We start from the raw sequence: 25,985 nt of genomic DNA, 5'->3' as shown, positions 1-25,985 counted from the left end.
AAAAAAGCCATCATGGAACAGTCTTTCAGGTGCAACTCGAAGCAGAGCAGTTTCCCCCTCTTCAGTTTCAAGGCTTGGATGTGTTTTAGAGCAAAGGGCCCTCATGCAGATTTTCAGCACTCAGTCGAAATGGCAATTGTTTTTCTCACAATACAACTCAGGCACTTCCTTTTCAGGCTGTTCTCACATGATGTCTGAGGCACGTCTAAGCTAAATTTGAGGTTTTCCTGAGTGGGTTGCAGAAGTGAAACTCAATGCAAAATCAGTACTGACGTACAGGAAGCATGAGAGCAAACAAAGAAGAATGTATGCGGGGCTGCCAAGACTTTTGGTTTGACACAAGTGACGGTCAGTTTAAGGGACTGGGAGGGTTGCATTAATGCATTAATTAGTTTTCTGTACTCTTAATAGTTGGCGTTTGTTTTTAATAGTGACAACCTTTCAACACTGTGTGTGTAAAATTTGATGAGTCTCAGAGAGGAAACAGATGAAATCTAATGAAATTCAATCAAAATGTAGCTTTATTTATTCATATGTACAACAATGTTTACAAAAAAGATTATCAACAATATCTATACACTGTAAATGTCAGCATATACGTGACATTTAATGTCCCACAGCAGATCTGAAGCCATTGGCTTTGAAATTTGATTCAGAACTGAAGTCCCATAAATTTTACAGTTGTACGGGGTGGTGAAAATAAGGATTTAGGGCATTTTACCGGCATAGCACTGTAACTCTGGCCTAAGCATGCTCTCTGTACTCCAGGCAGTCTTTCCTCATGTGCCTGGACAGATGGAAGCTTTGTCTATTTTCGAGAATATCACACATCTTGGACCTTTTGGTGCAGGTGGATGCAGTGTTGCCAGGGGGGTCTGTGGGTGTTCTTGCATTTCAAAATGGAGTGCCCTTTTAATTTCTGAAGTTAACCTTTTCCCCTGAAGCGGCAAGGGGTGCATTTGCTCCCTCAGATCTGCTCTGGTGTAGATCTCGCTCTGTGCTCTGTGGCTCACTCTCTTTCTCTCTGGTCACATCTCTGCAGAAGACATGGGGGTGGGGGGGAATTAGAAAAATATAGAACAAAACACACTAAGCATAGTACAACACATAAAAACATGAACTGCGTAATAGGTGAGTCCTTTAAAGATAAAGGGGGAGTAACAATTAAATTGTAATATTCATTTGCTGTGTGAACACCACTGATAGCAGTGAATGTACATTTTGTTCTTCTTGTCTCGTGTGCGTGTGCAGAGTGATACACGTGCTCATGGCCCTCTAAAGCACCACTCCTTGAGTGCTAAGAGGAGGATCATGATGCTCATGTAGTTGAGTATGCTATGAACACAAAAGGGAGGGGAGATAGTCCACCTGAGTCCCAAGACATGGCATTTACACATAAAAGGTGGTCAGAGATAAACAGAAGGGAATACAGTGGTAAAGGGAAGACACAAGGTGGATTCTGCTGTGCACTCTATTTTCAATGTGAAGACAAACATGCACTCTGTCAGTGTCTCTGCCACCATAGCACACTGTAGCCCACTGGGTTGTCAGTTGAAGTGCAAAGAGAATAAAGACTAGATTGAGTGAAATACACACCAGCAAGTTCCCGGTCCAACATGTCGATAAAACTCTCAAGATCTTTTGTGTCTCCCAGCTTGGCTGCAGAGGAAAGATAGAAGGAAAATGAATTTACGGAACTATAGAAAAAAAAACAGTAATGGAAAAATGTTTGTTGGGATATGTAGCTCAGTTCAGTGGTATTTCCTTTGGCCCAAAATTGATCTAAATCCCAGAATTCCATGTGAATCAAACTGCTTTTGGACAGGCTAAAACCCTCCCAGCTTCTTTTCTGCAAACTCCCATATCGCTGATCTCACATGCTTCAAAACCTTGACCCCACCAGGATCTCTGTTGTACATATCAGAGCCACCTTGCATAACAACATGCAGAGCAAATGAGACCATCTGGACAGCCTTGTTTTTCTCCATAGAAAGGTAACAGTCTGTGTATGTAAATGCATCAGAATACAACAGCAATTGTTTTTTTTTTACAAACACCTGAGCCAGTCTCCCCACTCCAAAGCAGCACAAAAAAACCCTGAAGCAGACTTTGAAAGAGGGGTGCTGAGATGTCAGAGTCACAGCAGGTGGGGCTCTGTTGTGTAAAAACAAAAGAGCTCTGAGCCTAATGGTTGTGTTGTGTGTGGTTGTGATAGTGATCAGAGCAAAAGTGATAGTGATCGCTATAAGAATAAGGGCTATTTGGATGGAGATGGGCTGATAGGAAGTTGTAGTACCTTTCGGTGCCAGCGTTATGCCTGCTGTGTGAAGCTCCTCTTCGCTGGTATTCAAACTGTTTCCCATAGAAGCTTCGCTGCCTGGAGGGAAGTGGGGGGAGTGAGAAGAGATAATAAGCGCTTAAGGGCACTCCAAGCAAATGATCAGCAGCAGTGACAACAATGTTAGCACAATGCAGGAGTTGCAAATGATGATAATAAAATGTTATAAAATTATAGTAAATGTTTGCAAGTGACTCCCCTGAGTCAGCTTGAAAACTTGAAAGCAGTTTGCCTTTTGAAACATTACAGGACCAACATACTTTCAATAATGATGACACATGGGAGCAGAGAGAAAAAACAAAACTCTTCTTTTATCTCATTATCACAGACAAATGTGAAATTACATCAAGGAAAAAGACCATTAAGAAAAAGAAGGGTTATCCATGGTTGCAGTTTATTCCAGTGCACAGCTATTGTCATGAGAAGAACAGCTTCTTTTGTAGAAGAATAAAAGGGTTCAACTAGATGGCTATAGGCAACAACTTACAATGGCAGTCTCCAGCAAATGATGCATCATTGTCTTTGATTTGTCACACATTATTGTACATAAAGCCAACAGTATATTAATTATTAAGATGTGCTTCCTCTTTTTTTACTCACTGTAATCAGAATCCTCAACCCCACTGTCATCGCCCTGTCTCTTGGCCTCGTGCAGGACGTGCTGGTAAGTGTGACGTTTGCTTTGAGAAGGGGCCTTCAGCTCCTCCACCACATCCTGGAACTCCTGCAACAACTCGCCCAGCTCCAACTCCAAGTCTGTGGAAAATGTGACAGCAGTTGGAAAGAAATCGCACACTCCACTGAAAGAAAATTTCAAGATTGTCTCAACTCACTGGAGCAACATAAAAAAGTAGCAGAAGTGCTGTGAAAAGTTCTGACTAGATTTGGGTCGGCAGAAATTACTTAAATACAATAACATCTAAAGTTTGCATCCTTTAAAATCCTGACTATTTTTGAATATAGAAAATAATGCTAAACAAATGATAAAACTAGCTGAGGTTTGTGTCAGTAGGCTATATAAGATAACTGGATATGAGGAAAATAACAATATGGCATATAATAATGACGACCGGTAAAAAAAACTGCGTTTGAGAAATATTACACTATAAATCAATACGCTATGCTAGAGGAAGCTGTAAAACAATAAAACAGTATTTTTAGAAATGTCTTAAATAAACACACCTTTGTGGAAAAATGGGTATACAGTACAGCATCAGCACAGCTCAGCTTATTTGCCAACTTATAAAACTCACTTGAATATGTAATAGTGCCTTGAAGTGGTCTACGCAGCAGGAAAAGAGGGAGTAATAACATTTAAAAACTTCAGTGGTGTAAGATCTGGTGTCCAGAGCAAATCACTGTGTAATAATTGTGTAAAACATGGACAAAACAGACGGGCTATGTACTAAAAGTAGGTAATCTGTTGAAATATAGCCTGACATACTCAGCAGAAGAGAAATGAGGTAGAAAAACTAAAGCAGAGCAGACTGAGGTATTTGAACTTTTCACACTTTAAGTGAAGCTTTGATTTGTAGCCCATAAATGTGACCTCATACATATATATATATGATACTATAGAAACCACTAAGTTAAAAAAAAAAAAAAAAGGAAAGTAGGCTATAGCTTTTCACTCGGGTTAAGCTGTTGCCTGTCATCACTATCACTACAACCATTTAAGATTAATGGCTCAAGCTGTCTGGACTTACCCGTGTTAATGTCTGAGGACATGCTGAAACGGTGAAATAAAACACCACCAAGCTGGCGTGCGCGTGGGTTCAAAGAGGTTTAACGCCGACAGGCACGCATTGTAGTTTTATTCTACAACCCTCAACAGCTGCGCAGTCAGAAGACCTGACCGACCAATCAAGTCGTAGAAAAACCTCATGGGTCTTACTGTAACTGGAAAAAGTGGGCGGAAAGAAGGGAAATAATTACGTTAGAAGAGAGATAGGAATAACCCGTTACATAACTCAACGCAGGGATATACCCCGCATACGTTCGTGATAAGAGAGAAACTTTTTGTGAACAACATTTAAGGGTTTATTCCTGAGTCAATCTGACAGGAGCAGAGCTGCGCACTGACACTCTGCGGAGTCACATCATCTTCATCTTAGAATCCAAATGTGAAGTGGGTGAATATAGCCTTGAATTCTTGACTGTGGGTGACATAGTTGGGGGGAAAAGATACTTCGGTAGAAATTGTCACTGAGGGCTAAAACAAAACTTCTTAGTCCAGTAAGGGGTGGAGTACTCTGCTCGTTCTATAGAGGGCACTGGTCTCCCACATTCTGAGGGCAATATTATGCAAAAGTAAAAGCAAAAGTACTCTGTGTTTATCAATGGTGGAGAAACAAATGTACCAAACAAATTACCCCCAAAAAGGTGCTTGTATTTTTCAGTTACACACACTAACGTTAAACACAATACCTGTTTACGCTTACACACGTTTCTACTGGGATATCAAGAACCTTGATTATTAGAAGCTGTTGTCGTGTTCTTTATAAAGGCTTCAGCCAAGATTATTTAGGTTTTTAAATAGAAGGATTAAAGGAGATGAGAAATTTGCAGAGAAAATCATTGGAAAACATGTATATAGTGGTAACGCAAAAGGTGGGATATTATCTTTGAAAAGGTGTGTATCGAGGCAGATTTGATATCAACAGGTTATTCATGTTCCCTGTGGTTTAGAAGCAGCATGTTTGCACAAAGCCAGCACTTACACTTTGCTCAGGAATGACTACAAAAGTGAACCTGTTGTTCCTCTTACGTCTCAAATGCCAGTAGGACAAGCAGCATAGGTGTTGTAGGAGGGGCATCAATGGATTATGCCTTCAGCTGTGCAGGTTTAAATTGCTGCCTCTGTTCTTGGTGATCACTTGCTGCCGGGGGACTTGGGTATCATGTGCGAGGGCAATGGGCCATGGGACTCCTTATAATATGACCTTGTCTGGACTACTGCAGGTTAGTCTGTCAAGAACGATTATCATATTGGTGGCATCTTATCTCTGCCTGTGCGATTTAAAAATGCATGTCAGAGACACTGACAAGCAGTTGATATTATGAGAGATTATCTTCATTCAGAACCTCTAAGAGACAGAAAAGAGTTAGATATATCACAGAATATTTATGAAATACATGCAATTCTGTAAGAGTAAATGCCTCCTTTGCTGTTTGCTTTTCATGTACGTGTGACATTTGTTTGTGAGAGTAATTGGTTAAAGATAAGTGAAAGGCATCACATTACCCCCATTGTGCAGTTGTCTGCTTTTCAAAGAGATCACTGAGCCATGAAGTTTAAACGTTGAAGTCATGTGAGAAGATATTTCTTGAACTTCCTTCAAGTTCAAGGGAAATGGAATAAAAAATACAGTAGATTTTAAAAACAAAATATATCTGTTAAGTTTCTGTCTTTTTTTCCATCAGAGTCTGCTGCTTGTGGTCCATATCAGACAGATCACATGTGACTCTATCCAGTTTTTAGTCCACGAAGAACTGGAGCCTGGTACTCTCGTTGGGTCACTAAGTAAACACTTTCCACCTCCATACCAGCTGCTGACCCAGGAGTATATGTGGATGGATACAAACACTGGGAATATCTACACTACTGAACAAAAAATGGATCGCGAATATGTCTGCCCCAAGGAGACAAAAGCTGAAGAATGCATTATTCTGCACAATGCGGTTGTGGGGCCCTCAGGAGACCTTATACAGTTTCAAGTGATCATAGAGGACATCAATGACAATGCACCACATTTTGAAAATAGTGAAATACACTTGAGGGTGTCTGAGGACGTGACTGTGGGGACCAGTTTCCTGCTGGATGACCAGGCTCAGGACAGGGATATGGGACAGAACGGAGAGCTGCGATACCGCCTTCAAGGCTCTGATGGAGCTTTCACTGTAAAAGTCGACGAAGACAGATTTTCAGTTATGCTGGTTGTACAAACTGCTTTGGATAGGGAGACTCAGGACCTGTATAAAATGCAGCTGGTGGCCACAGATTGTGGTGCACATCCTTTAAGTGCCTCAGCAGCTTTAATAGTCACCGTGACAGATGTTGATGACAACTGTCCAAGCTTTAGTTCTGACAGCCCACAAAGTGTCACAATCCAAGGTGACTCCCCTAAGAACATGGTAGTCACACAGGTCACAGCCACAGACCCAGATACAGGCCCAAATGCTGCCATCGTTTATTCCCTCAGTCCCAAGGTGTCTGAGAGGGCCAAGAAGTTCTTTAACCTTGACAGACGCACTGGGTACATCACAGTAGCACAAGACCTATACAACGACAACTCTGAGGAGCTGGTGTTGAAAGTGCTAGCCACCGGTCCTCACTGCCCCCCAGCTAACACTAACGTAACCATATCCGTGCTCCCCAAGGCGAACCAAGAGCTCACGATCAAGGTCAGGTTCATAGTTGAGCATCAAAACCAGACTACGGTGTTACCAGAGAACCAGCCCCCCACAGTCTTAGCTGTTTTAGAGCTTGAGGGTGACAGCAGCTTAAAAGGCTCATCTCTTGCCATCGAGGATGATGTGCCTTTCTCTTTGAACCCACAGAATGGCAAATATCTACTTTCCACATCAAAGCCTTTAGACTATGAGATAAAAAAAGAGCATAACATTCCCGTGGTAGTGCATAGGAGATCAGCAGAAGGATCTGTGATCATTCCGTCAAGGCAGGTGATCAAGGTGTTGGTGACAGATGTCAATGATAATGCCCCGCTTTTTTCCCAGTCACACTATCAGCTGGCTGTGGAGGAAAACAACCAGCCAGAAAAGTCACTGCTGCAAGTGTCAGCATCCGATGCAGACAGCGGATACAACAGCAGGGTGACCTACAGGCTGGAAAAATATACATCTGCCATCTTTAACGTTGACTCTGTGACAGGACAACTGTCTGTGTCAGCTCCACTGGATAGGGAACAACAGGATCTATACAAACTCACTGTGTTTGCTCGAGATAGTGGCTCTCCTCCATTGGAGTCCCAGGCCACTGTAATTATTCGTGTCCTGGACCAGAATGACAATGCACCTGTTTTTCTAACCCCTCACTTTATCTTTTTCATCCCTGAGAATGTACCACCACTTGCCCAGGTAGGGAAGATAGAGGTGAAAGACCCAGACGAAGGGGAGAATGGCTACACAGAATTGCATGTTGTAAACACCAGTGCACCTTTTGTTGTGGATAATGCACGGGGAACACTACGCACCACCAGCAACTTGGACCGCGAGACAAAAGAACGCCATGAACTCTATGTGTTGGCCAGTGATAATGGCCATCCGGTGGCTTTGACTTCCACTGCCAGAGTGACTGTCTTTGTGGAGGACATCAACGACAACCAGCCAAAAGTGATCCTTCCCAGCAGTAACTCCTCATGCCAGACCGTCTCTCCAGGTACCCTGGCAGGTACTATGGTAACAAAGATCTACGCCATTGATGAGGACTCTGGACTGAATTCTGAGATCACATACTCTGTTGTGGCACCAGAGCCAGCTCAAAACAGCAGCCCCTTCCAGGTAGACTTAAGGTCAGGAAACATCACCTTAAGTCACCAGCTCCTACGTAAAGACATGGGAATGCATCACCTGTTCATTGTAGTAAGAGACAATGGGAAACCAACTCCCCTTTATACCACTGTCTGGGTTAATCTTCTGGTCAATGAGAGCATGGAGCACTGCTACTTGGACAGGGCTCCTGCATGGACAGGAACATCTGATTTGGTGCAAAGCCCTTCAAAAGCCCCTACATGTGAAGTGGAAACTATGAAATATGCGCAAGTGATATTTATTACCGGCTTGGGCATGTTGTTGGCATCCACAGGTTTGCTTTTGGTGTCAGCTTGTTTATGTCTGAAAAATAGAAGAAGTCTAAAAAAGAACAAGATGGGATACACGGGGGAGAATGAGATTCCACTCAGGCTCAAAGACAAATATTATTCTGAGGAATAACAGAGCAAAGCAAGCAAAGAGTAATCTCACTCACAGTTTTGAGAACAAAAACAGTCAGAGATTTAAACATCCTCAAGTATTTGTCTAAGGATTCTTGCATCTTTGCAAGTCATTGCATGAATCTGATACAATACTGTATTCAGATATTTGTTAGAAACAAAACTGAGAAATCTTGTAGAAACCGAGTCAATAGGTTTCCTGAAAACGGTCCCTCTGAGTTACCAGTAAAGGACAAAAAAGGTGATCTGTTAAAAGCAGCATATCTGGTTAGCAGCAGAAACTTGTTCCTAGCATTTACAGAACATCCAACACTATAGATATAACTTGTCACAAGTGATGCATGCAGTGTGGCCACCGAAAGATATCACATATCACAACAAGTCAGTGGTAAGATACCAGCATTGCCTTCATCCACTTTAAGGATTATTGCTCATGACCCCTGCAAGTAGAAAAATTGAGGTAATCATCTCCTAAGTTGATTGGGCCTCGCTCAGATGTCCAACTGAGTGATGGGGAATCTACAGTACTTAGACACACAAAAGAGTTTAATGTTTCTTCAGTGGGGAAGTGTTGAAGGTCTCTAAAGAAATAGCTAAGATGAGCTCAGAGGGATGAGAGGGCTGCAGACAGGTGAGAGGCAGCAGAGGGAAGGTACACCAACATCTCAAGTCTCTGCCTTGAACCTGTTATCTGATAACACCGTTTCTCAAACACAGCATTGGATCAGATCCAAAGGGAAGAGAAGCTACTGTGCTGCTCCAAATATCTTCACAGGCTTGTAATTCTAACAAAAAAATGTTTGGAGTGAAATCTCATTGAGTTCAAAGAAGTCTTTACAGCTGGCAGTTGCTCTCATGTTTTACTGATGCATTTAGGGAACAACTGAATGTAGGTTAAATGGTGCATGAAATATTAATGAGTCAGGATACAATGTGTTTACAAATCTGAAAACTCGCAAACAGGGAGGGCTAATTGTTTTAGCTTTCAACAAACCAAAAACCCATCTTTTAATCTTCACAGTATTGTGAACTTTTAAGCCATCCTTTAAATGTGTCTCTGTGTACGAGGAAAGAAGGAATGCATTGAGACGGGGCCTGTAAAACACAATGTACAACAACCTGGTTAGTGGAGAACAGGGCTTGTATAACATGAGTGGTGTCTCTGAGGATTTCTGAGCTCTCAGCTCAAAAATAAATGATCTAATAGAGGTGCACTGTGAGACTAACTATGTCAACCAAGAACAAATGAAGAACTCTGTCACAAAATTGCAAATTAAAGTAGCCTCTTTATACAAAAGAGTTACAGATTCCACAGGATTAAAACATACACATTCATATTAAAGCAGGCCTGTTGTAATGATCAGTTAGGCTGTTTCTGCCTAGCCTGGCAACCATTTTTACAAAGTCTTCTTTTTTCCTTTTTACAGTTCTGTCTGTATATATGATTTTTATGGAAATATAACTTTTACAAAAAAAATTATTCAATCTATTGTGGTGTGAAACTTACAGCTGAAATCAATGCTCTGGCAGGAGAAAGTCTGCCATCTACTGGACACAAATGACACAAATCTTTTGTTCAGATATTTGGCCGAAGGGTGGGGTTGAATCAGAGGACAGTCCCTCCCCGAACCACTGTCAGGTCGCCTGAGATCAGCGATTTGTCCGCGCTGCACGCTGTTCTGCTCGGCTCACCGCACATCCCACTTTATTGTTTTCCTCTTCTCATGCTGAACATGTTATTGTGGGTTAAAGAGCTACTACCAATTAGGGAATTTGTGAATGCATGCTGAGGCTTTTTTGATCAGATATTACAAAAACGTTGTGGTTTTTTTTCCTTCTTTTTTGAGCAAAAGGAGCTTGTTGAGATGCTGAGACGTTTGCTTACCGTCACAGCAGTGTTTTACCTAAAAGGCTATCTATGACTACCAGTTTACCCATTCGTGGCGTGTGAATGAATGCGATGTTTACATGTGACCTCCACAGAAAATTCCAAAACTATCAAAACAGAGATGATAAAGCACGTATCACTTTGGCCAGCTGGTATTCAAGGCTTTTCATGTTCAGTATCTGATCATCAGCTTTCACTGGCTTGCATTTTTTCCATGTTACTTGGACGTGTGACCTACCACTGTTTCTTTTGATTATTCATTTCTTAGTTTGTTTAGCAACTATATAAATGAAAATGTATGTAGCTTTTATTATTTCATTCTTTACACGAAAAAAATGCGTGCTCTTTGGTTTAATAAAACTATTCTGCACAGAAATGACTGCATGTTGTTCACAGACATGTGTCTCTTCTGTCCCATTCTGCATGACTCACGCTGCCAGAAGCACTTTGATAATAAACTCTTTCTTTTTCTTGGATGGTCAATTCCCAAGGGAAAAGTCATATTCCCTTGGGAAGAAAGAAAAACTGCCCACTTCTGTATTTGCATAAGAAGCTGCACGTTGCTCTCTCCATGCAAATAGGCATCAACAATGAACTTACTAAATGTCTGCAAGTTTAAGAACCCTGACCTCCTCATTATTCCCCGCCCCGAAGTTCATTGAAAAGCTACATTGTTTCTTTAAGATTGCACTTGCAGCCATCAGCGGGCCTGTCCATTGTTGGGGGAACAGAAAGCGAGTTGAGATTGATATACGGGGGCCGAGGGCGAGAGGCGCATATCATCATTGGACCAGCTGCGGTGCAAGCAGCGGTAGTCAACAAGTCCTGAACGCATCCTTCCAGACATGGGTAAGGGGCTGCAGCCACCAGAATCTGCTCCTTTTCTATGTTCTTAATATAAAATTCCAGTTTGATTATATTTGTATTTGATATTAGTGGGACTGTGAGAGGCCGTCAGAAGATACGTTTGTTTTTTTGTCAGTTTAGAGGGCAGCTACTCACCGGCTGATGCGCCACTGATATTATGAGATTTATTTCATGCTTGAGATGGCAGAGCTACTTTCAGAAGAGTCTTGTCGCATTTGCTTTAGGTCGCAGTCTTTCTCAATTTCCAGAGAGGCGAACTTGGCCTCAGCTTTGCATTTTCAGGCATAGATTACTTTTACCAGGCTATTCATCTGGGCCATAATCGTTACACTGTTGGCCTCAGTGGTTCAGATTCAGTCTGGCGAAGTCTTAATTAGTTGATTGGAGCAAGGTGCATCTGAGGGCACGCGGGTTAAACGGTACAACGTGCTTCTCTACTTGTTGCCCATGTTTAGACTCGTGTTGACCAGAATTCTCGGTGCACAAAGTAATGGATCCACTTTGATTTATTTGCTCAGTTATAAGTGACGTTTCAGAAATGTAATGTTGTGACAGAAGTAACAGTTTGGACGTCTCTCATCCAAACAGAAGACAAAGCTGTGTGTAGATGTGTTCAATTAAAGAGCTATCTATTTGCCCTCCCTGCCATCTGTGTTTACTGTAATGGTACCAACCACAGTCTGTCTGCTCCCATTGTGCGTGTCTGTGTGGATGTAAGCATGCAAGCATGTAATGGCACACATGTACACAGTTGCGTCTTTGTTAGTTTTAGATTTCTATCCCCTTCCAGAGCTGGCAGCTCCCCAGTATCATTTCCCCGTTCCCGTGTGTCTCCTCAGAAGGAAGTCTGGGTGTGTGGATGTGTGTGTCAAGCAAAGAGGTGCCTCAGGCCTTTGTTTGCTTGACATTGGTGGCCCTTGTGCCCTCACGATGCTGTGGGACAAAGACTGTTGTCTCCCCAGTCACAAAAGCAGCCTCTCTCTCTGTCTCACTTTGTCTCTCCTCTTCGTCCTCCCTCTTTTCTCACACTCCTCATGCTGGGTGGTGAATGGAGTCAGGGTGTGAGATGGGGTCAGAGCAGGCGCAGCCCCCATGCCTTTGGCCCTTGGCATCCATCCAAACAGCACATGATTTTAACAAGCGAATTTACAGCTGCAGCTCCATATATAGTCGCAAAGTAGTGTGGGTAAATTCTCTGGTAGTAGTTGGCGGTTGTTGTTTTTTTGTTGTTGTTGCTATCTGTACTTGTGAATACTTTCAGTTTTGGTTGCTCAGGTATTAAGATTTTTATCTCTGGAGATTTCTGTTTCCAGCCCAATTCTGTAGAATTGCATGTGAAAGAAAAAACTTCTAAAGTTCTAATCTGGATGAAGGATCAGTCTTATGGTGTGCTTTTAATGGGAACAATCTTCTACTAAAGCCAACAGTTTTCACACACAAGTTTTCTTGCTGCTGTTGACTTTTTCAGCCGTGCATCAGTTGACAATGTCCCCTTGTTTCATGGTGCTGTGTCTGGACTCACAGGTTGCTATGACTGCTGTATGCGTTGTTTGGGTGGGGTGCCATATTGCTCCCTCGTCGCCACATTGCTGTGCTTCTCTGGCATTGCCCTCTTCTGTGGTTGTGGGCACCAGGCTCTCACAGAGACAGAGAGACTCATCGAGACTTACTTCGCCCGTAACGTTCAGGACTACATCACCCTCGCCTACATGTAAGTTGTAAATCTCTACATTTGCCATTAGTGATACCTCTCAGGGTGTGTTTTCTAGTTTTGAAAGTTCAGTTTCTGTATAATCCATTTTTTTTCCTTGTCTGTTTTCTTTTCTCCCTCTCAGCATTCAATATTTCCAGTATGTCATCTATGGTTTGGCCTCCTTTTTCTTCCTCTACTGCATCATGCTGCTGGCTGAGGGCTTCTACACCACAAGCGCTGCCAAGCAAACCTTTGGAGAGTTCAGGAGCACCATGTGTGGCCGCTGCCTCAGCTTCTCGGTGAGAGGAGCCAAAGTGGGACAAGTAAAAGTGACTTGAGAGATTGGGTGGGAATAATTTCCACATCTCTCTCTGGTGGGTGGGTGAAAATTTCAAGGGTCCTAAAAAGCTTTGGGGACACGCCAAGATAGGTGTACAGCCTGTGTTTGAGTGGTGAAATTAAAGTAAGCGAATCAGAATTAAAATAAAATAAAGTGAGCCCTTGCACACTCTTAGATGACTTTTGTGTACCTGTTTATTTGAATGAATATTCTGCTTCTCCATGTACAGTTTATAGTGATGACATATGTCCTCGCTGTGCTGTGGCTGTTGGTGTTTGCCTTCTCGGCATTGCCAGTCTACTTCTTCTACAACATGGATGCGACTTGCCACACCATTGATGTTCTGACTGAGACCCCGGCAAGTATCAACCAGCTCTGCGTTGATGCAAGGCAATACGGTAACGTCTCCATTTATTACTACCTTCTCATGTAAATTGTAAACAGCTCAGAGATATGTCTGGTGATCTCTATATGTCTAGCTTATTATCAACACATAAAAGCCCAGAAAGAAATCAGTTACCACTGAACCAGGCCCGTGTAACCAAAATCTGCCACGTCTTAAGAGTAGAAGGCTGAGGCTTTTCTCTGTGGTACTGTTCCTAAAAGTGCTAATTGCAAAAGTCAGCATGCTAACACGGTCATTGATGGCAATGCACTGATATCTGGCAGATAACCATATTTACTTCTCACTTCAGTGTGTTAGCATGCTAACATTTACTAATAATCATCATTAAACACAAATTCAAGCTGTGAATTGTAATTCATTAGCATTTTGACCTGATTGTGGCTCTGCAGGGGAAGTGAAATACTAAATGTTGTCTTTGGGGGAACACAAGTGTTTGTGTCACATTTCATAGCATTTTATTCTACATCTACTTTATTCAAATATCCTCTTCAAACACTACTGCAGTGTTAAACTTGCTTCTCTACTGCAGGTCACACAGATCACTGAAATGGCTCCAAAAGTTGTAGTGTGAAAGATGAAGGGTTAACTTCATAAACTGATCACCCAAATGCTCATTTTCATTCTTGCTATGTGGTCCATTAAGATCTGTACAAAATCTTACAGCAATCCAGCCAACAGCTGTTGGGACTCAAAGTGCCAGCTGACCCACAGGCCAACACTTCCATTGCTAGAGCCCCTGAGTGCAGCTAAAAACACATTTACAACACAATGAGCCTGGATGTCGCACTGAGTGGTTGTTTTTTTGTTTCATTACCATAAACATGGACACTGTTTTTAGTCAGTCCCACATGTACCGTCTTGAGGGCATAAACACTCCCCAACACATCACGTGTATTAATCCTCTGCTGAAAATAGTCCCCAGCATGCATTATACACTCCTGTTTAGGCAAAGTTTGCTAGAATTATTGCATCCAACTGTTTCTAAGAAAGCAGTTTGCCTTTTTTCTTTTTTTTTTTTTAAATTATACAATGCATTTGACTTTTTTTTTATAATCTATGTTCTCAGTGGGAACTAATAGACTCAGAGCCAGTGAAAATGTAAGCAAGGTAAAAAGTATTAACAATGCCTCATTGGTTTTGGCCTTTTTTTCATGATCTTTATTAACATTAAGGACATTGCATGATAATGTATCTTCCTTGCGTAAGTGAGCTGGAATTGAATAAAGGGTATTTGTATTTTACCAGGGCTCCTGCCATGGAATGCAGTACCAGGAAAAGCTTGTGGTATGACCCTGTCGAATGTTTGCAAAACCAGAGAGGTAAGAGATCGAGTCATGCTGTCACATTTAATAATTCGTCTGCCACAAAATGAAGACGTATTGCCACTACTAATGCAAATCTCATCCCATCAGTATCAAACGACCTATAACCTGTACATCGCTGCCTTCGCCGGAGCGGGCATCACTCTCTTGGCTCTGGTGAGTGATTGTGCCAAGGCTGTGGCCAGTTTGGGGTACAACAACAGTGTTATGGCTCATGTGACTGAGTGACGCTCAAAGTGTAGGCAGTGAGGCATCTCATTCCTCCATGACTGATGACTCTTGTACTATTGCTCTCTGTTCCTCTTTGTCAGCTGACACAAGCATCATAATAATGCTGTAATGTCTGGTGGTGCTCCAGCAACGCAGGCAAATGGTGCACCCATTACACTTGCATGCTTCATTACAGAAGCTGTTATATGGACGGTATCAGCTATCAAGTAAAAGCCATTAGCACAATCATGTTTTGTTATTTGTAGAGTTCTGGGATGCTTTTTTTTTTTCTTCTCCTCACTCCTTTTTCTGACTCTTCCTGTTTCTGTTTGTCTTTTCATAGCTGACCTATACTGTGTCAACCACCTATAACTTTGCGGTTCTGCGGTATCTTGGGAGAAAGGGCATAGGTGCGCGGTGTTAGGCACCCAGCTTCCGGTCTACCCTGTCAACACTTTACCATCAACACGGGGATCTAAAGGGATGGCAGCACCTCTCTCCTTTAATCTGCACTGACCCGTCTGTGGTCATGGACTTTTAAAGATCTTGTGTTTTTATATTTGTACTTGTTGTAAGGATTTCATTTGTTTTTCTCTCATCTCTGTCTAATGGGTATAATTGCTGCTTTGATCACAGGAAGTCTTATTTCTCTTGTCACATCGCCAAAATATTTGTAAATTATTGTGATTGTCGCATACTAGAGGGTAGTATCCTAAACTAATTTCTGCCTCTCACAGCACACAAATAACACTCCACTAATGAATTAACATGTGCAAGAAGTGATCAGCAATTTTCTACGTGTACAACAAGGATGCAGCTGTTAGGGAGAATAGGGGATTAGAGGTTGCCATGGCTACCACCCCTCACATCTGGTTGCCATGGTGGCAGACAAGCATGCATTTGCAGTCTCGCGCTGACCTCAGGACTTTTCTCACGGGCTGGAGAAAAGCCACAACAATGGAGTCATGCCCGTTTCAAAAGCTAGCCAATGAGGAGCCGGTTCTGGGGGCCACCTGCGCCATGAGCCTCTGCCAAAGGGTTATATTACATGTCAAGGGAGAGGACCCTTTGGACAAAGACAGGGTTAGACCTCTGTGAAGCCTCAATGCAGCTCCTCTGTGACCACAACAGCACACACCCCCCACCTTCCCTCCAATAGTGGAAAAGATGAATTCAGAGTGAGGGGACTTGAGAAATGTTAGATTATTTTACATAGTTTCTTACTGACAAAGGGCTCGGTATTGTTTAGATCTAGTGAGACCTGAAATTGTTTCTCATAACTGTGAGACGGGCGAAAGCACTAGGTGCTTACTTATGAAGTAACCTCATGATATTAGACCAAAGCACATTGCTCATGTGCGCTCCAGCCCTGCTATTAGTGCGTTACTGAGGTACTTTTCTGGAGAAAGAGCAACCTTTGTTTCTTCTCCAAATCTTTAAAAATGTTGTTGTAGTTATTATATAACACTTTTTTTTACTTATTGTAGGTGAATTCACTAATGATTTAACTTTAGATATTAACAAAATCTTCTGCAACACATGTAGAGTTTTCTTTTCTATTTTTTTTTTTTTAAGCAAAGTCTGACTTGGCTGTGAGCGAGCGGTCATTTGTCAGGTGACAGCTGGATGGTGTCCTTTTGATCCTTTTTGTGCGCGAGTGTGTCAGTAATCTAGTTTTTGATAATAAAATGAAAGGTTTGAAGAGTTGATGCACAGCGCCTTTGAAGACATTTGTTGGACTCTGCTGTAGTGAGTGTTTAAGTGGAGCTCCATCCTTGGCTCCCGGCCATAGGCCGGGGCCGAGTTGTTTGTAAGGTGTTTTGTACTCTCTCTCCTTGTGTCCACAGGCGCACTGTTGCCTTCACTTGGCCGTGTACCAGGTGTACCTGAAGGTGCTGAGGCACAGGGCGAAAGAGGAGAGGAGAGGTTATGACCTGTACAGGAGGATGCAGCGGGACAGTGGAGGGACACTGTGCTCCCCGTACCCTGCAGACACATTCGATATCTCCTGACAGCGCCCGTGTCGCTGCAGAAGCTTTGCTGCCCTAACATTTTAGTTTTTTATCAAAATGATACTGTTTTTTGTGACGTGTTCCTGTTTTATAGTATTACTTAGCAGCGTTTGTTAAACTGACTCCTTCCTTTTTTTTCCCCATGTTTTTGTGAAAATATTGGCTGCCGTAAGTTACATTTTAAGTTCTGAATTTGTGCAATTGCAGTCGAACAACTTGATTTTTTTTCTTAACTGGGCTCCAAACTCTGTGCTTACTTCGCACCATGTGCTGCATTTAACCATCGTATACAGATCGTTGAATTTTTTTTTCCCCGCGAGTCAGAAATCTAAAAATACGTACTTTGAAAAAGGCAGACATGAAGCTTTTTATTTTTCTTTTTTTTTTTCTACCCAGGTCTGATTTCACAGTGTGCAGTGCATGCTTGATGTCCTTCTAATGAAGGGAAAATAAAAATGCAATGCATGTTTGATGTTCGTTTTTAATGAAGAGGAGCAGTGCGCACTGTCAGGATCCCACGCACGTTCGGTCATTCGAGGGGGATTCGTGTGATCTTGCTCTGAAATAGATGCAAATAGTGCTGTAAATTATTCCCTATTTGAGCAGTTTTTCCCTAATGGTGAAGAGACCTAAAACAGTTGGAAACCAGTGAATAACCTGTGCTGACATACGCTTGGGATAAAAGTAACAATTTAAGGATTTTTGCTTTGTTTTTATTTATTTTTTTAAACTATAAAGAAGCATGACATTCAAGGTATAGAAACAAAGATCACAGAAAAGATCCATTTGGTATAATGCATGTTTTATTTGAAGCCAAGCACTGGAGAGTATTCCCACAGCCTTATCCTCAGTAGTGCAAAGAGAGGAGTTGGGGAAGTTGTTCATTAGATCATAATCAAGATGAACAGTCTGACTTTCACACAGCTTAAATTACACTCATCGGCTGAGTACTGAGAGTGAAACAGATGTTCACTGTCATTTTTTTTTTTTTCTACACCATTATAAAATGAATGTTCTTTGCAAATTACATAAGCCGTTAATAAGGGCAGCCCACGGAAATCATTATTACATTCATAAATATTACAGAAACATAAAAAAACACTGACATTAGAGAAACATACTGAGGGTTACGCTACCAGCTAATAAATACAAGAGTCTCAGGTGAGTTAGATTTCAGGTAAACAAACTGGTGTGCCACGTTTTCCAAACATAATAAAACTGCACGGTAAGGAGACAAAATCATTTGGTAGATCCCTAAATCATTAACACTGGCATAGCAGACAGCCCTCATTTTTGCTTTGAGTTCATGTGGGCGACCAGCCTCATTTTCTTAAAATGCCCTGCTTGGTTCACAGTAACGTTTCTCTCAAAAGTTGTGAAGACCAGTAATCACAAGCCATATAAAACTTCAACAGCAGTCATATATGAATAAACTACCTAGTGTGAGCCAACAGTATGTAACACATCAGTACCTGATTGGATTCTGTTCACTTTCACAGTGAAACTCCATTATATTCACCATTAGTTGGAACACACACTGAAGTATGATTCATTTTAACTTGGGAGGCAAAAAGTGTCCTCCCAGGCTGATGGGTAAAAAAAAAAAAGATCAACATAGTAAATGGACATGGGGCCGTGATGACAACCGTGACAACTTTGTGTGCTCGTAAAATGAAAACGTTCCATTGTATGTAACATAGGATCGGCTATTTGAAAAAGTGCAATAGAAAATATAATTAGGAAGCCAAAATGACGATGACACTGATTCCATTTAAAGAATTCATCCTTCATCCTTGAAGCTACACAGAAAAACAAAGAAGCCCTCTGGCCAACAGCAGTAACACAAACAAAAAAAAAAAAGTGAAATGTACCTGTGGCATATAAATGGGCATGTAAATATAATGAAATAAAAGCACCACCCAGATGAAAACCTCGAGTAAACATCAACTTGCTGGAATACTTAGCAGTTTTTACTAAATACTTTATAATTGGAAAAGGGAATTGATGTACAATCCACACCCTGGAAGTAATGACTCTGCTCGAGCTACGTTGCATTCAGCTGAGACCTATAATGACCGTACCGACGGCACGAGGCATATGTCATTTATCAGTAATGCACAGGAGAGCCTAAGGCGAAGCAAAGCTAAAAGACTGGAATGTTAAGGCCTACTACGTAATCAACAAGGCAGACACGGGATTTCAAAGATGCCATTTATAATTACAACCTCCTCAACTCATCGGGTGAAAAGACTTTAATCTGTCCCCGATCAAATACGGAAGCCCTGTGCAATTATCTGATAGAAATGTAAAAAGTCTGTTTAAGAGAAGAAAAAAAGACATTTTGAAGGACGGAAATGTGCTTCACAGAGGAAAAAAAAAAACAAACACTTTATCAATAGTACCAGAGCCTTGCCTTTTCTAAGTAAACGACATGATAGAAGAAAGAAATTATAGGGGAAAAAAAAGCAATTACGGCTGATTCCCTGACACATCCAGCTACAGAATAGAGCAGTGGCAAAAACAGTGGTGAATGAATAAGAGATGCCACACGAGCTCGTACGAAAGGCTCACAGTCCCAGCTGCAAAATTACAGTTCACTATTCCCTTTTTATTAAAAGCAAACAAGGTTATCTGCCTTTTCCTTTTAATTCCCTGTACCTAAAGTTATTTTATCTTACTGATGTCGGGAGAACTCAAACTCCGTGTTTGTCTGTATTTAGAACCCTCGCAAAGAAAATACATTAGATTCCCGGAATCTGATGTAACATTCTATTACATCCCTCAAAAATAGAAAAAAAAACAAAACTGAAAATCAGTACATGGACAGAAAACTGAGCAATTACAGGAGCAACTGTGTATTACTGTGCAGAATTAGCTTGTGCTCTGTGAGAGATGTCAGGTATATTCTCTCTTCCACTGTATTAACTGACTGATTGAAGAAAATGCTAAATTGCATTATATGGTGTATGAAAAGCTGAAGCTGAAAAGAAGCATTATGTGCATTACCAGTCAAAGCGGAGAGAGCACAAAGGATAAGTGTACCTGTTACAGTATGCCCGTACCTTTGTAAGAGGAGTAATACAACAGTCTCGACATCAGGTGAAAACCTGTCACCACTCTCCTCAGAGCGGCTTCATCTTCACCCATATTATCTTTTCAGTAACTCGAACCGACATTAAAGTATTCACCTGCTCTTAAAAACTACCACACTGGCAAGTTCCGGCCATTCGAGACATTAGAACGAGGAGGATTCATACCTGCGCTATCAGCAGCAAGACGAACGAGAGGTTTTACGGTTACCATGAAGATCAATAGTACTGCTCAATAGTGCATGATCAATCGGATCCTCAGCCGCTAGAACCTCCCTGACGGCTGCCTCAAATGCAACTGTGACATTAGTGTCATCTTTAGCGCTGGTCTCAAAGTAAGGACAGCAGCCGTTCTCCTCACACCAGGCTCGTGCTTCGTCCTCACCCACCACCCTCTGCTCCATGTCTACCTTATTGCCCAGCACCACAAAAGGGAACCGCTCAGGGTCTTTAACATCAGAGTAATACATGAACTCCTTCTTCCAGCAGCCCAGATTCTGGAAGCTCTGCAGGTCGTTAACCGCAAATGTGAGCAGGCAGCAGTCGGCACCTCGGTAGAAGGGCGTGCGCAGGGACTTAAAGCGTTCCTGACCTGCTGTGTCCCAGATCTGAAGGGTGACCAGGCGTCCATCCACTTCCAAGTCTCGGTTCAGGAACTCCACACCGATGGTGTGAAAGGACTGGGAGTCGAAACGGTCAGTAACGTAGCGATTCATCAAGGAGGACTTGCCCACTCCGCCATCTCCCAGCAGGATTACTTTCAGAAGAAGGCTCTTCCCACTCATCATGTTTCTCCCCCACCCAGCTTGGCCTCCTCGGTGGGTTGCAGGCCTCAGTGCCAGGTGGCAGACCAGGGTCAAGTTAACCTGCAAGGAGGAAAAAGCCAGAGAATGATCAACGATCAGTGCAAACCGGATTTGGGCAGGAAGAGGACTTGACATAAAATATTCAAAACTCCAAACTGTGGGTGTGACTTTACCGATGAATCCTGCCAGTATTAAAAGGGAGAAAAAAGGGAACCAACATAACCTGGAATATACCTTTCGGAGGATTAAAAGTCATATGAGCAAGGTAATGGTTGACTAGAGTCAGTAACAGAATAGCAGGGGTGAAGGACCGAGATGTCTGTCAAAGGTCTTAGTCAGACAACACCCCGATGCTCACTAAATAATACATTGACACAAGATTGTCCAATATGCAAGCACTTTTCCATGAAAAGCAGGTGTCAGGCATCGAATAGATTATAAACACTACTTTATTTTACCCCCCCACCCCAAAAAAAAAAAAAAAAAGAGAGAGACAACAGCTGTTTAAAGGGATGCATATGCAAGTCCTACGCCACAACAACACAGGCCAGAGCTGAGTCTGGACACGACTACTGCACTTGCGCAAACCACAAACATGCAGCTGCTTGTTGTCAACTGTGCCCGAAAAAAAGAACAGAAAAAAAAACTCTCCCTGAGCACTGAACGCTGACAGTTTCAGTGAAACTATACACAAAGTATCACAGAGCAGAAGTTCCCGAGGAATCGAAACAGGTCACCGACCCCAAAAAAGCCGCTCACACTGCAAGCAGTCAAGCGGTATGCTGTGTAGCGGCTTAGCTAGCTGGCTAGTCTGACTGCTTGTTGACATTCCCGTCCTGGTCAAGCTAACCGTTAGCCTCAGTGTATAAGCAGATAACAAACTTATTTCAAGAAGCTCCATTTCTTGCGAAAACAAATGTCACGGTGACGTTATTTACGTGTGATTAAAACCACGTGATACAAACACGTATCATCACTCACCCCGTAACTGCAAAATAGTGTTGCGAGGTCTGCCCTGCATCTGACTGAGATTGAGTGTCGTGACGTACGCGCCCCATCCAAGAGCTGCACGTGCACGCCACCCGAGCAATACTGGGTCCTAAAGCCCGTAATAATCATGGATTATCTGACAAAACAAGATTACAAAACTCCGTGTAAAATATGATTTCTTTTCACTTTCTTACAACGAATTTAAACTCCGTTCTGCCATGTTTTTTATATAAAAACTGACTCCCTCGCATCTGAGTAAAAAAATCAATATGAGCTGTCAAAACGTACCTTTTTAATGAATGATTGAGAGGATTTATTTTGATTCCTCAGAGGCTTTTTATGGAAAAGTCTCACAATTCATTGGCAGTAAACAACATTCATTGACATAAAAGTGAGGAAAATTTCAAAAACGCAACAAAATCTTCGTTCTGTAATTTCTTTATTAGTTTGAACATTAATTTAACAGACACGAGTTCAAAGAAATTATTTTCATTGCCTTGACTGACCCAACCCCCGGCGACCCGACCGACGGATTAAGCGGGTATAGAAAATGAACGGTGGATGGCCTTGACTGACCAGCTTGATTGAATGTAGAAGATATGAGTAGATTGAGAATGCGATTGCCAGCAACACATCCAGAAAAAAAAAGATTGGGACACATTCATGTGCAAGCAGGCCAGTGCTCAAGTGTGTTAATACTTCATATACACACTGTGCATAAAGCCATGTGCTTGTTAGTCATGTAAAGTATGGTCTGGCTGCTGAAATACTACAGACCCCCTAAGGAAAAAATGTTGCCTTAATGATAGCAGTTGTCTTTCAGAAATATCCAGTGCATGACTCTCTATCAATGGTAATTTGACTATTGTGCAAGTCACCCATGCCAAGGACACTAATGCACTCCCATAACATCTCAAATGCTGGCTTTTTACAGCCCGGATAGTCTTCCTCATCTCTGACACATAGCACTTAATCTCTGCTTTTTCCAAATGCTTAATTATGGATTTATCTGACCACAGAACACATATCTTCTGTTCATCTGATACAAGCTTGTGCCAAGAGAAGTCAGCATTGGGGTTTTTTTGTTCAGAACTGATATATAGCTTTCTTCTTGCGTAACACAGTTTCAGTTTACATTTGTGGATATAGCAGTTATAGCAGAACATATTGAGTGAAAATGATTTTCCAAGGTACTTCCGAACCCATGTGGATATATTGATGATGGTAGCAGGATGGTTTCTCATGTGGTGCCACCTGAGGTCTCAAAGATCATCACATCAAATTGGGGTTTTAATTCTTGAACTTTATACTTGCCACTTGGGCGCAGTCTCGGAAGTGTGTGTAACAATCTGAAATGTGGGCAACTTTTCCCTGAGCTGGTGGAATAAAAAGTAATTAGTGGGGTTGTGAAACTAAATGTTTGAGTAAGACAAACCGTACAATGCAATTATCGCCTATGATTTGTGTCATCATTATTTATTGCTTTATACCTGTTATAATTGGCTTTGTTCTCAGATATTACATATTCAAGTTCTGTATTTTACTAAATAACCTATGTTTCTAGTTTGTACTTTTCCACTCAGCTCATATAACTAGATGACCTTAAATGGTCCAAGACTTTAAGATAGCATAACTAAACTAAATAACTGGGTCAGATGAAGCTTCTCTGTCTTGTCAGAGAGACTGATACACACCTAAAACAACACTCACACATACACACACATTGTTTATCACATCCAAAGAACACGACGAGGACAGTGGTTGGCCTGCTCATGCCACTAAAAACTGTCCAATTATACTCTGTCGAGTGTAAGTACAACCTCTGTGAGATAAAGCTGAATATAAATATGAAATGTTTCCGGATGTCAGGGCTCGGCCTGATGGATTTCCTGCGAGAGCTCTGTCACTCCGAGTCCAGCGCAGCCATATACTTTAAATATGACCAATAATAAATTCTTTGTTTAACTTGAGATTTCTCCAGCTTGTTCTTATGAAAGAATCGGGCTAACATACCTTTTGTGATGGAATGGTGTTGTTGGCTCCTCCCGGCTCAAGCTAACTTTCCACCTGTCTATATTTGACTTAAATGTCATCACTAAGGGCTACGGGCTGTAACGGTCCCGGCCCACAACCAGTCCTACTTTGGAAAGACTAAACTTTTGGTTTAGTGGTTGTCCTTTTATACCCAATGCTGGCACCCTCACCTGTCAAAAATTAATTCTTTGACGAAGAATCTTCCAAAACAGTGTTGCAAGTGAATTCTATAAGCTTTTCTATCATTTAAAGGTTCAAATAGATTACAGTCGAAAGTTTTTGTTGTATTTCAGAAAGCATCCTAACTTCTCTGGAAATGGGAATTCTATAAAGAACTGAAACATGTTGTACTTTTCACAGGGCTAATCTTCGAAATGTGATATTGCATTTAGAAGTTTTATGTCAGTCTGTGTCAGTAGGAATTATGGCAGCGCGCTGTGTGTTTTAACTTCAGAACTTTTCCCTGTCCTGTGATCTAATGGCATTTTCACATGAATTTTTGCAAGAATACATGAAGTTTGAGTGTTAAGTAAATTGGAACGAAGTAACTTGAATATCCCCCCCTCTCCTGTTTATCTTCTTATACAGTATACATTTTTAAACTTTGTATGGCTACCTAAGAGTCCATTTTGTTCATCATTCATGTGAAGTGCTGGTATGTCTTAGCTCACGTGAAGTTTAAACTTCGGCTCATCTTGTAATACCACGGCCCTTGTTTTGGCGTGACATTTGCTGATTGGAGACTTGTGTTTTTTATTTAGCAAATGCTCGATCTGTGATGAAGTTGCTTTTTCTATCCCCAAGTGAACCAACCTTGATGTATTGATCTTCTGATTATGTGCTCACTTTTGGTCTGCTTGATCGTGTTTTTGATGCAACTGGTCCAGTTTCTGCAAAGTGTTCCGCCGTGCCATGACCTGTCTCCTTAGAAACCCTTAGTTAAGCAGTGATCTGGCACTCAGAAATCTCTCCTCTGACACTTTCATTTAATACTGATGCCGCTTTCCCCACTATCATAGTTTGGCTTTGTGAACAATGTCCCGCTCAAAAGCTTGAAGCGAAAAACATGTTTACAACAGATGACACATCTCTGAAAAGATTAACAGCACCTGAGTTTCAATAGAAATACTCCAACTCAGGATAATCAGGTATTTTGTAGTTATTGTGCTACCAAACATTTGCTTAGATTTCTCCCTAATGAAATCAGTGAACCAGATATTGTAGCATAATCTGTAGCTATTGTTTTTATATTAGTCTGCTGTTGCTTTTGCTTCATGTTTGCTTTTTAAATGCATTTTCTGCACTGTTTTTCTTGCTTTTAGCTTTTGTTTTTAATGATCTATTGTTCCTTTAATGTATTTCTCTTGTAAAGCACATTGAATTGCCTTGTGTATGAATGGTGCTATATAAATAAAATTGCCTTGCCTTGCCTAATGAACGAAATCTCTTAAGTACATTTCTTGTGTTCCTGTGTCTTTCTAATCCTCACAGCCTCGGACTAGAATCAGCCGCTGTATATATATTATGTTCTGCTTTATGCAGGAAAGTGTGTCTAACAGTGTTTTATTCAAGGTTATACACACTCCCCCTCCCCCATTTAGGGATCCAAAAATCTATGAAAATGCAAATACTTTTCATTTCATTAACTGTTGGACACAAGACACCACCTGGAGGTATTCTAAAGTGTTTGCAATGTCATAAAGTCATTTTATAGGTGCTGATTTAATGGGCACACAGAGAAATTTCTCCCTTCCTTGAACACATCTGACAACTACAGTCTCAAATTCTTTGTCTATGGCAGTGCAAAGCTGGAACATTAAAGTGCCACTAAAGAGTTTGGCAGGTTTTCGCTCTTTGGCTTCCCCTACTGATGTGGGGTATAATACCACTGTCATAAATATGTGTCTTTGTGTGGGTTCTACAAATGCAAATGTACAGCCCTACATAGGGATTTGTTGTCATGTTGAAGAGGAGAAAAAGACGCAGTCAAAAGCCTCATTTTCTAGTTTCTTGGCACTCTTGCCAGATCCTTTCAATGT

General features: G+C 41.6%; 4 protein-coding genes across 5 annotated transcripts; 2 read left to right on the top strand and 2 right to left on the bottom strand.

The window, feature by feature from the left end:
• Positions 1–503: 503 nt before the first annotated feature.
• LOC140318232 (regulator of cell cycle RGCC) lies at positions 504–4,153 on the bottom strand. Its single transcript, XM_072395951.1, has 5 exons — positions 4,045–4,153; positions 2,939–3,094; positions 2,297–2,377; positions 1,597–1,659; positions 504–1,036 (listed from the first exon to the last, which is right to left on the bottom strand). The coding sequence occupies exons 1-5, from the start codon at positions 4,064–4,066 to the stop codon at positions 1,029–1,031; spliced, it is 330 nt and encodes a 109-aa protein (XP_072252052.1). The 5' UTR covers positions 4,067–4,153; the 3' UTR covers positions 504–1,028.
• Positions 4,154–5,153: 1,000 nt separating this feature from the next.
• pcdh20l (protocadherin 20-like) lies at positions 5,154–10,352 on the top strand. The gene is made up of 2 exons (XM_072395950.1): positions 5,154–5,299; positions 5,762–10,352. The coding sequence occupies exons 1-2, from the start codon at positions 5,252–5,254 to the stop codon at positions 8,288–8,290; spliced, it is 2,577 nt and encodes an 858-aa protein (XP_072252051.1). The 5' UTR covers positions 5,154–5,251; the 3' UTR covers positions 8,291–10,352.
• A 329-nt stretch (positions 10,353–10,681) lies between these two features.
• LOC140318228 (myelin proteolipid protein-like) lies at positions 10,682–16,927 on the top strand. Its single transcript, XM_072395947.1, has 7 exons — positions 10,682–11,026; positions 12,569–12,755; positions 12,880–13,036; positions 13,307–13,475; positions 14,729–14,802; positions 14,896–14,961; positions 15,359–16,927. The coding sequence occupies exons 1-7, from the start codon at positions 11,023–11,025 to the stop codon at positions 15,437–15,439; spliced, it is 738 nt and encodes a 245-aa protein (XP_072252048.1). The 5' UTR covers positions 10,682–11,022; the 3' UTR covers positions 15,440–16,927.
• Positions 16,928–17,808: 881 nt separating this feature from the next.
• Positions 17,809–21,979, bottom strand: rab9b (RAB9B, member RAS oncogene family). 2 transcript variants are annotated; one of them, XM_072395948.1, is made up of 2 exons: positions 21,904–21,979; positions 17,809–20,982 (listed from the first exon to the last, which is right to left on the bottom strand). In XM_072395948.1, exon 2 carries the CDS (start codon positions 20,902–20,904, stop codon positions 20,293–20,295), a length of 612 nt encoding a protein of 203 aa, XP_072252049.1. In that variant the 5' UTR covers positions 20,905–20,982; positions 21,904–21,979; the 3' UTR covers positions 17,809–20,292. The 2 variants fall into 2 exon arrangements, with proteins under 2 accessions (XP_072252049.1, XP_072252050.1); XM_072395949.1 differs by lacking the exon at positions 21,904–21,979 and adding an exon at positions 21,096–21,368.
• Positions 21,980–25,985: the final 4,006 nt, after the last annotated feature.

This window comes from Leuresthes tenuis, unplaced genomic scaffold (assembly GCF_036924035.1).
Source record: "Leuresthes tenuis unplaced genomic scaffold, fLeuTen1.0.hap1 SCAF_11, whole genome shotgun sequence".
NCBI lineage: Eukaryota > Metazoa > Chordata > Actinopteri > Atheriniformes > Atherinopsidae > Leuresthes > Leuresthes tenuis.
Note: the sequence above shows the minus strand (reverse complement) of the source record. Positions and strands in the feature narration are given on the sequence as shown.

Bases quoted from the DNA above. Each gene is read 5' to 3' on its own strand.
- LOC140318232 (XM_072395951.1), bottom strand. From the start codon at position 4,066: ATGTCCTCAGACATTAACACGG. The intron at 3,095-4,044 runs GTAAGTCCAGAC...CATTTTCCACAG, and splicing joins GTCCTCAGACATTAACACGG to ACTTGGAGTTGGAGCTGGGC. The intron at 1,660-2,296 runs GTACTACAACTT...TTTCCTCTGCAG, and splicing joins CATAACGCTGGCACCGAAAG to CCAAGCTGGGAGACACAAAA.
- pcdh20l (XM_072395950.1), top strand. From the start codon at position 5,252: ATGGGCCATGGGACTCCTTATAATATGACCTTGTCTGGACTACTGCAG. The intron at 5,300-5,761 runs GTTAGTCTGTCA...TTTTTCCATCAG, and splicing joins CCTTGTCTGGACTACTGCAG to AGTCTGCTGCTTGTGGTCCA.
- LOC140318228 (XM_072395947.1), top strand. The intron at 14,803-14,895 runs GTAAGAGATCGA...TCATCCCATCAG, and splicing joins ATGTTTGCAAAACCAGAGAG to TATCAAACGACCTATAACCT. The intron at 14,962-15,358 runs GTGAGTGATTGT...GTCTTTTCATAG, and splicing joins GCATCACTCTCTTGGCTCTG to CTGACCTATACTGTGTCAAC.
- rab9b (XM_072395948.1), bottom strand. From the start codon at position 20,904: ATGATGAGTGGGAAGAGCCTTCTTCTGAAAGTAATCCTGCTGGGAGAT.